Source organism: Ambystoma mexicanum, chromosome 6p (genome assembly GCF_040938575.1).
Source record: "Ambystoma mexicanum isolate Mex_15411 chromosome 6p, UKY_AmexF1_1, whole genome shotgun sequence".
Classification (NCBI taxonomy): domain Eukaryota; kingdom Metazoa; phylum Chordata; class Amphibia; order Caudata; family Ambystomatidae; genus Ambystoma; species Ambystoma mexicanum.
This window is the reverse complement of record NC_090935.1, coordinates 1305584610-1305600683: the sequence shown is the minus strand read 5'-3', so window position 1 is coordinate 1305600683 and position 16074 is coordinate 1305584610. Positions and strand designations below refer to the sequence as shown.

Here is a 16074-nt window from a genome sequence, read left to right as displayed (position 1 = left end):
GAATACACCCTCCAATAGCTAATCCAGCTCCCGGATGGGACTTAAATGTGGTACTTTCCAGACTCATGGGCTCACCATTTGAACCCATGCACAAGGCAACTCTTAGACCTCACTCTTAAGACCGCTTTCCTAATAGCTATCACCTCCATTAGGAGAGTAAATGAACTACAGGCTCTTTCTGTTCTAGACCCCTTCGTAACAGTTCACAAAGATAAGGTGGTTCTACGCACACACCCAAGGTTTGCACCGAAATTAATCTCGAAATTCCATGTAAACCAGTCAATAGAACTACCAACTTTCTTTCAAAACCCTTCCAACTTGGGAGAAAAAAGTCTGCATACACTGGATGTACGCAGAGCTGTCATGTTCTACATGGAAAGAACCAGGCCACTGAGAAAGACTAATCAGTTCTTTGTCTCGGTGGCAGCAGGAAGAGAAGGAGATGCAGTCTCAAAGTCCACTATATCTAGATGGATTGTTCAATGCATTACTCTGTTTCTCTCTTGCTAAGACAGAACTACCCTTCAAGCCAAGAGCACATTCTACTCGAGGCACTGGGGCTTCCATAGCTTTCATTGCAAATGTTCCCCCTTGAGTCCATCTGCAAAGTGGCTACCTGGAGTTCTGTGCACACCTTTACAAAACACTACTGTCTAGATGCACACTCTAGATCTGACTCCCAGGTGGGACAGGCAGTATTAAGACATCTTTTCTCTACTGTTCCTTCTCATAACCCACCGCCAACTCCGGGTACTGCTCGCTAGTCTATGCACAGCATGTGATTCTAAGCAGATTAACAAACATCAGAAGACAATGCATTACTTACCGTAAAAGCATTTCTGATGGTTGTATCTGCTTAGATTCACATGCGCCCACCCTTCCTCCCCGCTCGGATGGAAGGAACATAGACATCTTTCTACATCTCTCTCTTTTCTGTACTCACTCACGTATAGAAGGCTCCCTCAGGGCAGAAGAAATACAAACAGAGGGACCTCGACGCATGAGGGATTGTGGGTACAACGCACGTCACTATAGGGATAGTGTTACAGACACGCCTTTTCGACGTCCCCTTTTCGACTACGAAAAACAAAATGCAATACTCCGCAGTGACCACTGGATGTCGGACCTATGCACAGCATGTGAATCTAAGCAGATAAACCATCAGAAATGCTTTTACGGTAAGTAATGCATTGTCATATTCACCAAAGAGATATTTGATTTAAATCCATTTAATAGAAAAATTATCTAAATCATTTTTATTAGAAAACATAGGAATGTTGAATAAATCAATCGAAAAGAACGAGATTAGTGAAGGCATGCGAGTAATCTGTTAAACAAGGTGCAAATGCCAACCAAATATATTTTCAATTTTATTTCTTGCATAAAACATACTTTGTTTTTTTTAAACATGGAAAGAAAACAAATATCATGCATTTAAAGCAATTTAAAAAATTATGCTGAAGACCGAGGTCCAGTTTTGGCCCTCATGACCACCACACGACCCTCAGCCCAAAGACAGAGACACAACAGATCCACCATACACTTAGGCCCTGCCCCTCACTCTTGGGCCCTTCACCGCCATCATCGATGTATCGCAGATGTGAGAAACGTTACTCTGACAGCCATTCAGGCCATACCTAATTGATGATCTGGAGATGCCATCAATCAAACCAGTGGACTGACTGCGAATCAAGAAATCAATGACGTCATCACTGACCTCACGACGTAGCCGCACTTAGACATGAAGTACATAGCCATCCATTCACAGAGTTACATGGACATGCATTAGTTTGATGCACATAGACATGAAAAACATGATTGACTCACGCAGGCAGGAGACACTCGTACATCTGTTACCTGCACCAGAGTGCGAGGAGTAACATCCCTCATTGGACCATCTTCATTGCACACCAGGAGACTGTGCTGGCCTGCTTCTTCATCATTCCTAGAGGTAGGAAGCCCCCCCTCCGCCACCCCCCGATGCCAACAGTGCTCTTAGCACCTTTTGGTAATGAGACCAAAAAAGAATTCTGAAAAATGTTTATTTTTTTGGCCCACAATTGTTGTATTACAGCACTTGTCATCGCGCTATTGGGCATTGAATTATTTTGCAAAACGGGTCCTTTTAATTCCATATTGCTGCTTTCGTTTCTTGCCAACCTTGCAGCATTTCCAAGATGGCCGCCGGCTTTCCATTGTGTCTGGTATGCTTTTCCTGCATACTCCTGCCCTGCTATTGGCCACTGTGACCTACACCTCAAACAAATGGGGACCGGCGGCCCCCTCACTAAAGACCCACTAATTAAGGCCCCTGTCTGCTCCCAGTCCATTACCGTAACGTTGCCTGCCTGTTGTATTTCGCTCTGCCACCCCCTGTTGTATGCATGTATGCATGTATGCCTGTATGCTTGCCTGTTGTATTTCGCTCCCCCCCTGTTGTATGCATGGATGCCTGTATGCTTGCCTGTTGTATTTCGCTCCCACCCTGTTGTATGCATGGTTGCTTGCCTGTTGTATTTTGCTCCCCCCCGTTGTATGCATAGATGCCTGCCTGTATGCCTGCTCTTTGTATTTCACTCCCCCCCTGTTGTATGCATGGATGCCTGTATCCCTACCTGTTGTATTTTGCTCCCCCATTGCATGCATGTGATACCTGTATGCTTGGATCCCTTCATCTTGCTGTCCCCTCACCCCATGGTAGCCCTCTCATGCTATACCCCCTGCATCAACCAAGCCTCCCTGCCCATTGTGGAAGTTTGTATTGACACACTATGGTGACACCATCACCACTTTGTTGCTAATGCTTTGATTTGACTTCTTTGGACTCGTGTGACTTATGTTGGTTCACCCATCTCGAATCTCGTTGTTCTCGTGCTGGACATCGTTTAGCATCACGTAATCATGGTGGCCTTGGATCATGCTGTGCCCATCTACGACTTGAATCCTTGCTTGCACTTGCTGTTGTCTTGCAACGTTACGTGTTCAGTGTTTACCTCTGCAACTTGCACTTGTTTGTTCCTCCCCCTCTACCTGAAATGTCAGGCCTAATACGATAGTATCTTGTCTGTTCTCATCTCCTACCGCGCCACCGCTGCCTTCCCTTATCATTGTCAAAGCTCTTGCACGATCTGAAATGTCACCAGGCCTAGTACGATAGTTCATTTCACATTCTTAATGTTTCAAGGCCTTGTAAGAATGTCATTGTATTTTACCTTGCTCCCTCCCTTGCCTTGAAGTGCTTTGAAAGACGTGTGTATAGACGCTATACATATAAACTATTTTCTGATGTTTGTTAATCTGCTTAGAATTGGACCCTTACGGTCTGTGGAGGCAGCCGGTAGGACCTGCGTCTCCGTTGGCGCTAATGCTTTCTTTGTCTTCGACGAAGATCCGTGGGTCGTGTGCTTATGTGAGTGCTTGTGTGCGTCAGTGTCGCCGGGGTGTTCATCCCCATAAGCAGGGCGTGAGCTGAGCTTGTCGGGGCCGGGGACAGACGACGAGTGTGACCGCTCCCTAGAGGGGTGTACAACCTCCGAAGCGGAGGTCGGGTTATCACTTTCCTCGTCACTTGCGGTGGCGGGTGAGGAATCGGACCTAGACATGGCGTAGGCTGACCACCTCTTGACCCTGCGGTCCTTTAAAGTCTTAGGCTTAAGAAGCTTACAGGCCGCACAACCGTCTTCTTTGTGGTTGAGGAGCAAGCAACGGTTGCACCGTTTGTGCTTGTCTTTCCAGGTGAATTTGCCCTTGCAGTGCGGGCAAAATCTAAAGGGTGTCCTCTCCATAGCTGAGGAAATTATCGGACGTGATAATAACCCCGAAGGAAAAGGTGGGGAAAGAGAAAGGCATTCTTAAAGAGAAGCAAGAAATGTCCCACGACCCCACTCTCCCCACTGTTTGAGGCCGGCGAGGCCAGGCCACGTTTTCGGCGACGCCGAAGGATCTCCTCCGTCGAAGGCACAGCCGTCGAAGATCTTGTCGGCGGAGGACAGCTTCGTCGAAGGAGGAACCTAACGTAAGGTCAAATTAAATAACGACCAAATGGTCGAGTGAATATTTAAATAACGACCAAATTGTCGAGTGAATATTTGCAATGTCTCTCGAGGAGCTCCACGTAAAGGCAACCAATATCTGGGCGGAAAAAAACAATCTGAGGGACCTCAACGTATGAGGGATTGTGTACACTGCACGTCACTATAGGGATAGTGTTACAGACACGCCTTGTCGACGTCCCCTTTTCGACTACGAAAAACAAAATGCAATACTCCGCAGTGACCACTGGTTGTCGGCCTATGCACAGCATGTGAATCTAAGCAGATACAACCATCAGAAATGCTTTTACGGTAAGTAATGCATTGTCATTCTTTCATCTCTATATATGTTCATACCCTTCGCTAGAGCAGAACCGCAAGACGCACAAGTATACGTATACCAAACATGCACATGCTTGACTGCCACTAACATGGAAAAGGCTTAAGGACAAGTGTGGAAGCTATAGGCTCATTGAAATGAATGAGGAAGGGGAGACAGGCTTCAAGTACATGGAAGGACTGGCATGATCGCTGCAGCCAGAGGCAAGCAGAACGATGCACCCACCCAAGGACTAGTGGAGACAGGAAAGTTCCTGGTTACTAAGACGATAAGCCACTTGCAAGAAATTCAGGCTAGAATCCTCATAATTACAGGCAAGAGAGCTCAATTTCGTATTCTCAACACACGTGACCCAGCAGAGCAAGACCATGCCCATTCAATCAAGGTAGACGGAGAGAAGCTGTTCCCACCAAATCGGAGCTGCAGAGACACAAATGTTGCTCACAAACTGCCAACTGAATGCACTCTCCCATGCTTAGGTGATCAGAGATGGCAACATTAGGAAACGCACAGCATCTCCATGTTCATTCACATTGCCTTGAACAGGTGCACTCAGCCTAGTAACTGTCCAGGGTCTCGGGGCTGGGAGGACACATTCTGCCCATCCAGAGTTACCTTTCACATGAAGATATATGGTGCAACATTGTAGATTCGCACATGTAGTGGTCCCAGGAGGAGCCACCAGATATGGCTATTCAAAAGTACAATTCATCGGTATAGAATGTGTATATGGTCCGCCTAAACTGACCAATTTGCACGCACGATGGGTTTTGTAAATGGAATGGAACTTGGTTTTGTGACGTTTTGCTTTTGGATAAATCCGGGTGACACACGCTCATTAGACAAGAACCCTGGAGAATTCATGTTATTCTAGTGTGATCCCTGTTGTTTTGTTAGATAATAAAGACAATAAACTTTGCCCCCCTGGCTGAGTCTTCCGTTCTTGCAATAGGGAGTTTTTGATGGGCCGAGTGTCTCTCTGCTGGTAATTGGGGTGACTGCTATAGGGCCCCTGCGGCTCCTTCACAGTGCGACAACCACAAGTACAACAAACGTTTTTCATATGTACACAGAAGGTAAACGGATCCTGCTTTGTTCACTGAGACTCTAAAAAAATAGTGGTTTATCCCTGTCCTCTATAAAGGCTGGCACCTAAGCAAAAAAACTCTCTCCTCAAAAAGCAGTTATAGTGGAGATGTGTAGAAACCTTTGGTGCCACCTGTTGAGCACCAGGACAAACCACTGAACAACTATGCTGACGACCTGCAACTCATTTTTAAGATGACCTCGAACACCCACTCAAACAACTCGCTCAATGAATACCTCAATGAGATAATCCTCTGGATGACCAGCAACAACCTAAAACTGAACCCAAACAAAACCGAAATACTGATGACCCTATGCAGCGACAAGCAACGACAGATTCCCCTTCCGGAAACATCAACAGTAATAAAAAATCTAGCAATACTAATGGACAGCAGATTCTCACTAGAACCACAGATCAACGCATTGTAATGAATTGGGAGTAAGACTCGGACACAGGAGCATTGTGATGGTTGCTATATCCTTTTTATTAAAGAAAAAAGGATTGGACAAAGACCTATTTCGCCATATCGCTACAAGGGGTTTTCCCTGCCTCAACGAAACTAAAGGATGTTGTCAGAATGTGCAAAAATGGTTTCCGTCCTGTGTCCAAAATCCTAGCTTCACCCTTACATGCCAAACTCAGAATAAAGTGCAAAAGGTGTATAGTCTGTCAAGTGGCCATCTGTAGCTTTGTCCACTGTTCCAACACAAAGTTCCAAAAGGTGCAAAAATAAAGTTCCACATGTTTCCACAATTCTCCAGGTAGAGTCCCCTTCCCGAGTTTCACTTTTTTTTTTTTTTTTTTTTTTTTTTTTTTTACAGCTCACAATACGTTCTTTCACAGAATATGCTATTTTCCAGTCCAGGGGGTAAGGCTCCCTTCCCCTGGATTTCACCCTCCCAAGAGGCTATCTTTCCTCTTCTTGATTCTTATAGTTTATTCGCAATTAGGTGCGGGCCGCAGACTTGCAATCACATTGCCTGGTATATTCTCCTGCCAGGATTTTTATAATTTTCAGTTTATAATTGGGTTCTCCGCATTGCTCTCATGCTCTTCCTCGTCTCATTTGTTTTTTTAAAGTATAGGAAAGAACCCTAATGTCAGTGAAAAGTGGATGGACTGGATCTATATCACAATATGCCTTTCAGGTTTTGGAAGTCAAAGGGTTGGTGCTATACCCTGAGTGGAAAGGGGGGATACCATGTTTCTGCCAGTGAGTCTCCTTCCCTCCCAAGAGAGTTGTCTCCCCACATATGGTCCTCCCTCAGGCAGCCAATCCTAGGGTCGGCATCAGGTAGCGGCTGCCCTTCCCTGGCCATATGTGTAGAGAGTTTCCCTGGAGAGGGAGTGATGACATCGCTAGATTCATCACATCGTGTATTTGAAAATGCTTCTACTGCCTACGCTTAATCAGGTGCATCATTCCATAACTAAGCTTTGCACGATGGGTCACACTACATCAGACAGTCACTGTAACCTAATTAGCGTCATATGTCGGGTCATGTTATTTCCTGTGATGTCATCAGGTTAAAGGTCATGTGTTGTAATTTATTGTGATGTCGTCATTATGCTAATTACTATTTTTGAAATACAAAGAATCCTACAGCTTTTTGGTCACTAAATGTTGGCAAGTATGGATTTGTTCCACATCCAGATTAGAAGAGGACGACCTAGGCAATTCAGTTTGGCATTTCAGTTGAATTAACTTTGCCTTTCCACATTGTTTTGTTTCCCAGAGTGATCCAGAATGTGTGTGGTCCATAGATAGAATGATTAGGATCTTCCTCTTTTGGGCATGGCACACATTGAGCCTGGATCTTCTTTACTTGTTAGAATAGCCATGTTGGAAATAGCAATTCTATGACAGGACTGTCTGTGTAAATGCTCAGAGCAAAGATCCATCGCCATAATATGTCATTGTTGAACATTGCATCCTGGCTCGCAAGTGGACATCCTTGCTTCTGTAGGGATGCTCATGCCATCCTGTTGTCTGATTTCCACACAAGCATCTAGACCTTAAGGTCGAAAACTTTCTGCAGTTCACTTCAGGCTTTGAAAACAAATTTAATGGAGATAATTGCTGATGTAGCAAAGGAAGAAATGCAGGAGACTGTGGAATCATGACATTTTAACTACACGCGGATGCGTCAAAGAAAAGAATAACGAAGATGAATAACAATATGTAATAGTTTTATATTGTGCAAAATAATAATGAAAGTGGGGTGCACCCGAACCTCCAACCAAACGCCTTAGAGTGATGCATGCTCTAGGTTCTCCAATAGGTGCTCATCTCAGGCAAAGAAGCAAAACAAGAGGTGATGGCTGGAGGGCTTAGAATTAATCTTAACCTCTGGCATTGCTCTGGGCAACCCCCCAGACCATCGTTATTCACCTGCGAAGTCATTACAAAAGGGGAGCGACCATATGCAAATCATGCTTGGCCCCACCCAAAGGGGGGGCAGTCCAGCCCAAACTGCTTGCTTGCATCACAGGGAATGTGGCAGACCAGTGTTGGCCAGCCAACATTTTTAAAACCGTCTGTCCGTTGCACCAGCACTGCAGAATTTGTTTTTGCACATTAGCAATGAGAGGACTAAAGCCGATTTTAAAACCAAATATCAATGTCTTTCAGAATTCTAGCTTCAGCACGTCATAGTGAAATTCCAGTGAAGTCTCAGGATTTGAGTTTCAGGGATAGTTGCCTTTTCCCATGGCATATCATTCTCTCCTTGCTCCAACTATTCATCAGCGTATAGTATTAGAAAGATTTTAATGGTCTCATACGTGGCAATAGTTAAATTATTTTGCAATCTTACCCTGAAGCTGGTATCGCCAGTCTGGGTTGCGATTAAAATAAACTCCTGATTGGTAGGTACTTGAAGTTGTGTATTCTGTTGCATAATGCATTTTCTCCTGAAAATCAAATGATCAAAAAATTGCATGAAAATAATTTCCTATGTTCAGTTGCATATACCAAGCCTCTGGAAAGATTTCCAAAAGGACATAGTTCCATAATCCATGGAGATCTGGCACACAAGATAGTTTATGCCTCTAGCATCATATCATGCACAGTCTTTAGTTTCATCTCTTTAAAAACTTTGGATGTACAGAGGATGCTAGTTGATCGGCTGAAGCTTTGTACAAGAGTGATTTTTGTAAGTGTTGCAATTGGATATTATATCTTTCAATTTTCAAATGGTTGGCAAGGTGATGCCACAGAAAATCAAGCTAAGCCCTCCTTGATTTTGTTAATGTCAATGTGAGACTCTCGAATGACCAGACTCATTCAATTGTTACTTTATGGAATTGTATGCACTGTCTTAATGCAGACACAAACATTTAGGCAAAATGGCTGACACAGTATTGTTTCACAATTCTTGTCAAAATAATGCTATCATTTTTTTTTATTTGTAGGTCTATGGTGCTGCAATCCAGTTTTATGAGGCATATCCAAGGAATCTTTTGACTGAGAAACAGCAAATGCAGCTGGGTCTGCTCACTGCTGTTGAGAAAAAAGTGGTGACCTCAAAAACAATAAATTCTAACAAGTGCATTTGCCTTCTCTCACGTTGGCCTTTCTTTGAAACCTTTCGCAAGTTTTTAATGTTTATCTACAAGCTCTCGGTATCCGGGCCTCACCCGCTTCCTATTGAAAAGTAGGTAAAAAAATATAGCTTCTTTAAATTCTGAAGCCAGTCAGAGATTTTTCAATTTATTGTACAAGTAGCAAAGGTCTAACATTTCTTTTTTTAGTAAAGCACTTTCATTTTTTGATGTAAGTTACTGAACACAAATTCACTTGTTGTTTGTGGGATAATTAAATCAGACTGTATTTATTGTTTTATTTCCAGTACATGCTTGCACAGTCTTATTAAATAGGATCGGTTCACTGTGTGGATTCTAATGAACATTTTGACTAATTTGCTTAGCTTGTTTGGTTTACCAATCACTTTCACTTGGACTCCAAAATATCATAACCCTTTGTGATTGCATACACTGCAGTGATCCATGCAAGAGATTTGAAAGATGGGTCACTGTGTGAGGTCACTGGAATCATGTTTTGAAATAGCTTATTTTTGGAAAATTCATTTATCAGTAAACAATGTATAGATGCAAATATTTTCATTGCCTTTCTCCTCAAACATATCATTAAGCATTAAGTCAACATGCATGGCATTGTAGGTATCCGGTATTATTTTCGAAAATATATTTTCGAAATACCATTTAGTCAAAAACATTTAGCTGAATTTATTTTTTTCGAATGTATTTTTTATTTTATGTTTTTGTTGTTGTTTCGTACGTAAAAAAGTGTTTAAAAAAAACAGGGGTTTGGGGGGGGAACCCCCCCCATTTAAAAAAAAAAAAAAAAATCGTTTTTTTTCCTGCAATTTGGTGCCGACAAAATGGCATTTTGAAAATGTCATTTGAAAAAGTCACTATAAACCGGCATTGTAGCTCATCGTAATTCTTATTGTCCTTGTCGGTTTGAAGAATTGCAGTTTTTTTTCTTTAGATTAAATCCTTTTTTTAAAGACCATACAGATTACATGTCCTTGCCTCAATCTATGTTGCCTCAGATTCTGCACATTTTGTGAAGGCCAGGCCCCAATGTTGTTTTTTGTAGACAATATTCTAATGGCCAAGGCTACCTTCCTCCCACTGATTGCACATCTTCTAAAATGGACTCTGGCACAGAGTGGATCTGGAAATCGTATTTATACTGATAGGATAGGCATCCACCAATCAGATGAAGGCGTGGGCTCAATCTGGCAATGCTAACTTGCATTCTGTCTTTGCCACTCGTCCCACTCCTATGATGTGCTGTTATCTTTTGTTTGCTCCTATATGCCCAAGCCCTCTTGAGTCCCCCACCATTCTCCCTGGAGTGCCACACCTGACCCAACAAGACTCGTCTGTTATGCTTCTCTGCACTACGCGCATGCTCCTCACCCTAGACTTCCACAGCACTGCAATGGAAATAGTAAAGGCACTGAGTCCTGACTCCCTTTATTATTGCCTAAGGCTGTCTTGATTTGTAGTTTATTAACGGGCCATTTAGCACCTGTGCAGTACCACAAAGCAATTTTCCCACTAGAAGAAAATCCAATAGTACCGCAGATATTTTTCCTAGGGTGATAATGGCATTAATTACCGAGGTTGCAGACTTTGCCGGCTGGTAATGAACCTAAGCCCATGGTCAAGGCCCTCTTTGCTTGGGCCTATCACCTTGCCTAGCGGGCCATTACTGGCCTGGAATCCAAATAATCTGGCCCTAAATCCTATATTATAAGCACTAGTGCGCATCAGCGCATTTTTAGCCTCGGCACTGGCGAAGAAGTCGTCCCTTACTATGTATGCATAGCTGTGTCTGTCCTCTTTCCCCATTTCAATTCCTTCTATTCCTAAGCACCACGTTTGAAGATCTTGCAATTTACCACAGACTTTTGTTTTTTCAGTGACCTGTGTTTACTGTGCCGCAATTGCAGCACAATAAACGAGCAAAACTACTGTGCATGTGTATGTATATGTACTGGTGTGTGCTCTGTGCAGGCCAGGTTGCGTTTCCGGCAGGAGTACCAACATTGTAAGGATCACACGGAATGGCATGCGGGACAGGGAAATCTCAAAAGTAGTGGCTGGGTGGTGGAGCGGATGCGGGTGGACTGGGGATGGTGTTAATGGGCCCCCCTTCAATACAACATGGAGGTGCAGAGGAGGGGCCAGAGAGTGTATTTCCCCCTTCACATGGTCAGAGTGTGGGGGGGAGGGGAGACAGCGAGGGGAATGGCGGTGCACCAAAGCGGAGCATAAATGCCCTTTTTGCCAAGTTACAGCTGAACAGATTACTTAATCGGCATTTTAGCCCTTGGTAGGAATGAAACCACAAATATGATCCCATGTTTCCTTCATCTGATTGTACCGTGAAGTTTGACTCCAGAACCAACTCGGTCATATTAAGCCTTTGCACCATACCTTCCCCAGGGTCAAGCCTCATGGTATCACACCAACTGTAATGCTGATGGGACCTTGCCTAGTGTGCTGCCAACTCCAAAGCTGATGCTACCATCAACACGTGATGAAGACAAAATACAAGCCGATATGCTTTACTGTTAAGACGAACATTGACTGCAAGCAAAAAAGGCTCAATTTAATATTGTGTAGTTAACTATCGATGGTCAACCGTTTTTTAATAACTTGTTTTTTTTTTTCCAAGCTCTGTTTTCAACATTCTTTTCATACAGTAGACATCTCAATAAACTGCTCATTACATCACATTTTCTCTGTTATCAACTTCACCCCAACCCTCCCTGTCTCCCTCCCTCTTGGTCTGTAGATTGCATTCAGCACACGCTTTCAGTCATCAACGCGGCCTTGGCTGTCCCACCCCCCCTCCTTTCACATACTCTCCCCTCCCCATCACCCGCCCGCACCTCTTCCAAAACCCCCTACCCGACACTCCTCCCCACTCCCTGGGGTAACTATCAGTTAAAATCGTTGCCACAGCGCACAGGAAAGGGCTAACGCCATGTCTCAAAGGGGCAACTTGTATGGCCATGCATTTGTTTGGACTCCCTGGGTCACCCCTGCAGACATGCATCCCTGTTTTTGGGGCTGCATAATCTTTCTGCGGCCCTCGCCCGGTTGTTCGGGGTGCGTGTAGGCCTTATTTTTCGAGAAAGGGGGGCCCACTCCATCTCCCTGGATGGCATGCGGTCGTGGCGTGCCCCTGTCAAATTGTTCATGTCGTAGATGTCTCTCGTTTTCACTACCCACTGCAGTTTAGTCTGCGACTCAAGCTGCTGCCGGTGTATTACTAGACATGCTTGTGCTGCCAGCAGGTGGAAGTGTACCATATGTGGCAGTCACCTCCATTCTTCAGCACATACGTCGATCCCAAAGAGAAGCAAGAGTGGGTTAATAATCTCCCTTTCTATACCATCCAGTGCCTTTATCCAACCCAGGACCTCCCTCCCAAAAATCAGCATTTTTGGGCAGGCCCACCAAATGAGCCAGTAGTCAGCGTTTTGCCCACATTCCCTCCAGTACCTCGGGCTAACACCAGGAAACATCTTGGAGAGGGGGACTGGGTCTAGCTGCCACCTGTATAGCAGTTTAATGCTGTGTAATTTGTATTGACGGGCTTTAGAGGTACGGTGCTTTCCATTATTTTTCCTGAAATTCCACCACTAAATCTCTTTTCCACCCTTTTTTTGAATGTCCCTACCTCCTCTCTATGCGCTGCAATCAGATTGATAAAGCCTGGAAATTAGGGCCCTGGTGGAGTGTGCCATGCAGATTATGGTCTATGAGGTCCCTGTGGAGATATTCTTTCCATTTAGCTGACATTAGCACCCCTTTCAGTTGTAAACATTTAACTACAGACAGTGCCCTTATGTGCAGGCTGTCTTCCAGGACTCTCATCCCTCCAAATGATGTCCCCTTCACCACTCTCTCTAGACCTGCCTCCTGCCAGTCCTGAAAGCAAAGCGGGTCCTGTATGTCTTCCCGTATTGGGGGTCGCCATATGTGGCTCAGCGAGGAGGGCCATGTTGTGACCCCTACCATGTCTTTTTTTTTTCGCTCGCCACAGCTCCCATAGCTTGAAACAAATCCCCTGCCTCTGTACTTTTTGTCGGACTGCCGATCAGGGGGTCCACAACCATTCTCCCATCTGTCACTGGGCGCAGGAGGTAGTTCTCTAAGCTTACCTATTGTTTGTCAACAGGTGAGGTATTAGCGCTCGGAGTATGCCCGCATGTCTGGAAGTCCCAGCTCCCCCTTGTCCATTGGCCATATCAGTATGTTGTATGCCACTTTGCTTTCGCCCCTCCCACAGGAACCTGCTTATCCGGAGCCTCATCTCCCGAAAGTGTTGTTCTGGCAACTCTATAGGCAACATTTGATACAAACCTAAAACCTTCGGGTGTAGGGTCATTTGTATTGCATGAAGCCTCCCTTAACCAGGACACCGTGAGTAGTGACCAGGCCTCCATGTCCGTGAATACCTTGCATAGCGGCGGGGGGGGTGGGCGGGGAGGTAGCTTCGTATAGGCACGCTAGATCTCTGGTTATATGCACACCTAAGTATTTGATCCTGTGCCTCTCTATTGGGATCCCCCACATCTCTAGGTCCTCCACCGGTGCATGTTCGTCCCTACTGCAAGGGAATAGGATGGATTTGGTGACATTAACCTTGAACCTTGATACTCTCCCAGTATTGTGAGCGCCCCTCTCGTTGAATCTACTATGTCACATAATGGAGGAGCATGTAGTTGGCGTACATGCTGAGCTTATAATCTACCTCTTACCCCGATACCCCTCGCTCTGTCATCACCCCTTAACTTGATACCAAGTGGCTCCATTGAAAGGGCAAGGAGTAGAGGGCATGGGGGCCATCCCTACCCCATGCCTCGCTAAAGGCTGAACACTGGAGATGTCTTGCCATTCACTACCTCCTGGGGAGTCGGTTCTGCAAATTGGCACTGCATGGCTCTCGTTACCCTTTCCCAAAGCCAAACTTGTCCAAGACAGAGGAAATCCCATTCAACGCGGCCGAAGGCCTTTTCCGCGTCAAGGCTTATCAGTGCAAAACCCCTCCATCCCGGGCCATGTGATCCATTAAGTTCAGCGCCTTGCGCATGGCGTCTGTGCCCCCAAATGAACCAAATCTGCTCAGGGTGTAGAAGGAAGGGTAGCATTCTTTCTATTCGGGTGGCTAGTATTCTGGTACAAATCTTCATCTGGATTTAGTAGTGGGATCTGGTAGTGGGATCTGTGATATGAGTGACAGACAGTGCTTCAGCCCTAGGACTAGTGGGACCAACTAGTTTTGATGCCCTTTCGAGGATCCAGCTGCCCAAGGCCTTCAGGAGTGTCCCTGGACCACCCAGAGGACTGAAGAGCTCTTGTGGACTAGCTCGCAAGAACTGACGCTATTCTGTGGTTGCACCCTGGAACTTTGGTAGTTGATAGCTTTTGCCACAAGTTGCCTTCCCTCCAAATGTCAGCATCCCGGCATCAAGGGATCCTGTTCCAGAGAAGCTTATGTGACGGAGACTGGAAGGATGCCTGCCACTGCCTGTGTGCGGAGACCGTTGAAGGAAGTGTCCTGAAGAGGCATGTTTTGTTGGTTGTTGGATTTCTTCTTTGACAGGGGTTGCTGCTTTACCTGACCGGAAGAATCCTTGCACCCACAATTCCCGGGCTCCTCTCCCTGTAACCAACACAAATCAGTGATCCCCAGAAGATCCACATAGTCATTTGGGAAAATCTGAGTCAGGGGGGGGTAAGCAAACACTTTGCTTCTGTTCCCCCCTGTCTTCCATAGAATACAATTGGTAATCTTCTAACCTTCCATTCCACTGCCTTTTGGTTGTTAGTAACTCCTGTAATACAAAAGAAAATGTACTTACCTTAGTAAAATTGTTGGAGTATTTTGGTTCATCACTGACGCAAGCAAATTATAACATACCTAAAGATAATTCAATTTGGGGAGAGGCATTGTGGCTCCTGTGACCTTTGAGCACAAGGCCCCATTCGTATGTTTTGGACAAGTTAGGGATTCAACTTGTGACTTACTCTATTTAATCTACTTAACTGCTTGCTGATTAAGTAATTTTTAATGCCCTTATGAAACTGTGGTGAATGTATAAAATTTGTATTGCAGACTATTGTGCTTGCAATAATTCAATGTATACAGTTATTATATTGTGTTGACCCATTGAGGGCCCCTGACCCCCACTCATTCTCGCCTGAGAATAACCTTGACCGCTCTCCATTGCTACCTTGATTGGATTTTGGCTAACCTCTTAGTTCCGTGTTCACTATAACAAGGGTGGCATTCTAAAATCTGTCAACCAGGACAGATTCTAGAAATCCATCTCCAACACTGTACACACCATGCTAATATGGAGTCGAACAATATGGAAGGCTTACCAAGCATTGTAACTGATTGGTAATCTACATGGTAGAAACTCTTCAGCCTCCAGCTCAGTTCAGGCTGCCACAGGGAAGGTGCTAACAGGAAGTCTTAGATCCAAGATGGTGGCTGGGCCAGATAAAGTCTCTGCCCAGCCCCTTGAGCTCAGACCAAGCCAATGTTTGTTAGGGAAGGTTAACCAACTGCCAGCCCTCGCGCACCTAAAACCGGTGCAGACCCTCAAAGTAAGACCCTCTCTGGTGAGTAGAAGAAGGAAACAGAATATATAGCTAACCTCAGTTGATGGGTACCGGTTGTTGCAGTTTATGGCTTGTTGTGGCAGCGAGGAACGAATAGCAGCATTGGTGGGTTCATAAATTAGCAGAGAAAGGCTGATTGGAGGGGCTCTAGAAGCAATAGAAAGGAGGCCCGCTTAAAGGGGGAATAACACAGGAAGTTCACATAGTTGGCAGAATACACGTGATGAGCAGATGTGATAGAATACTAACAAGGCTCCACTGTGCCAGAGGCAGGTAGCAGCATTATTTAATGCTGGGCAACTGAAGGCTTTAAAGATCGAACATGGCAAAAGAATCCTGATTTAAGTATCTTGATGATGTTTGATAGGGGCATAAAACGGCATGAGAACGTGCAATGCTTGCAGGATGTCATAAAAAAGGGTATGGTGAACGAGAGT

At 45.0% G+C, this 16074-nt stretch overlaps 1 protein-coding gene across 4 annotated transcripts in view; it reads left to right on the top strand.

Moving 5' to 3' along the window:
• DENND4C (DENN domain containing 4C) overlaps positions 1-16074 on the top strand; it is a 2555958-nt gene that overhangs the window by 635860 nt on the left and 1904024 nt on the right. For all 4 annotated transcript variants that reach the window (XM_069625964.1, XM_069625963.1, XM_069625962.1 and 1 more), the window contains exon 6: positions 8873-9114. In XM_069625964.1, coding sequence (XP_069482065.1) covers positions 8873-9114 — 242 coding nt within the window. The remainder of the gene's footprint in view (positions 1-8872; positions 9115-16074) is intronic.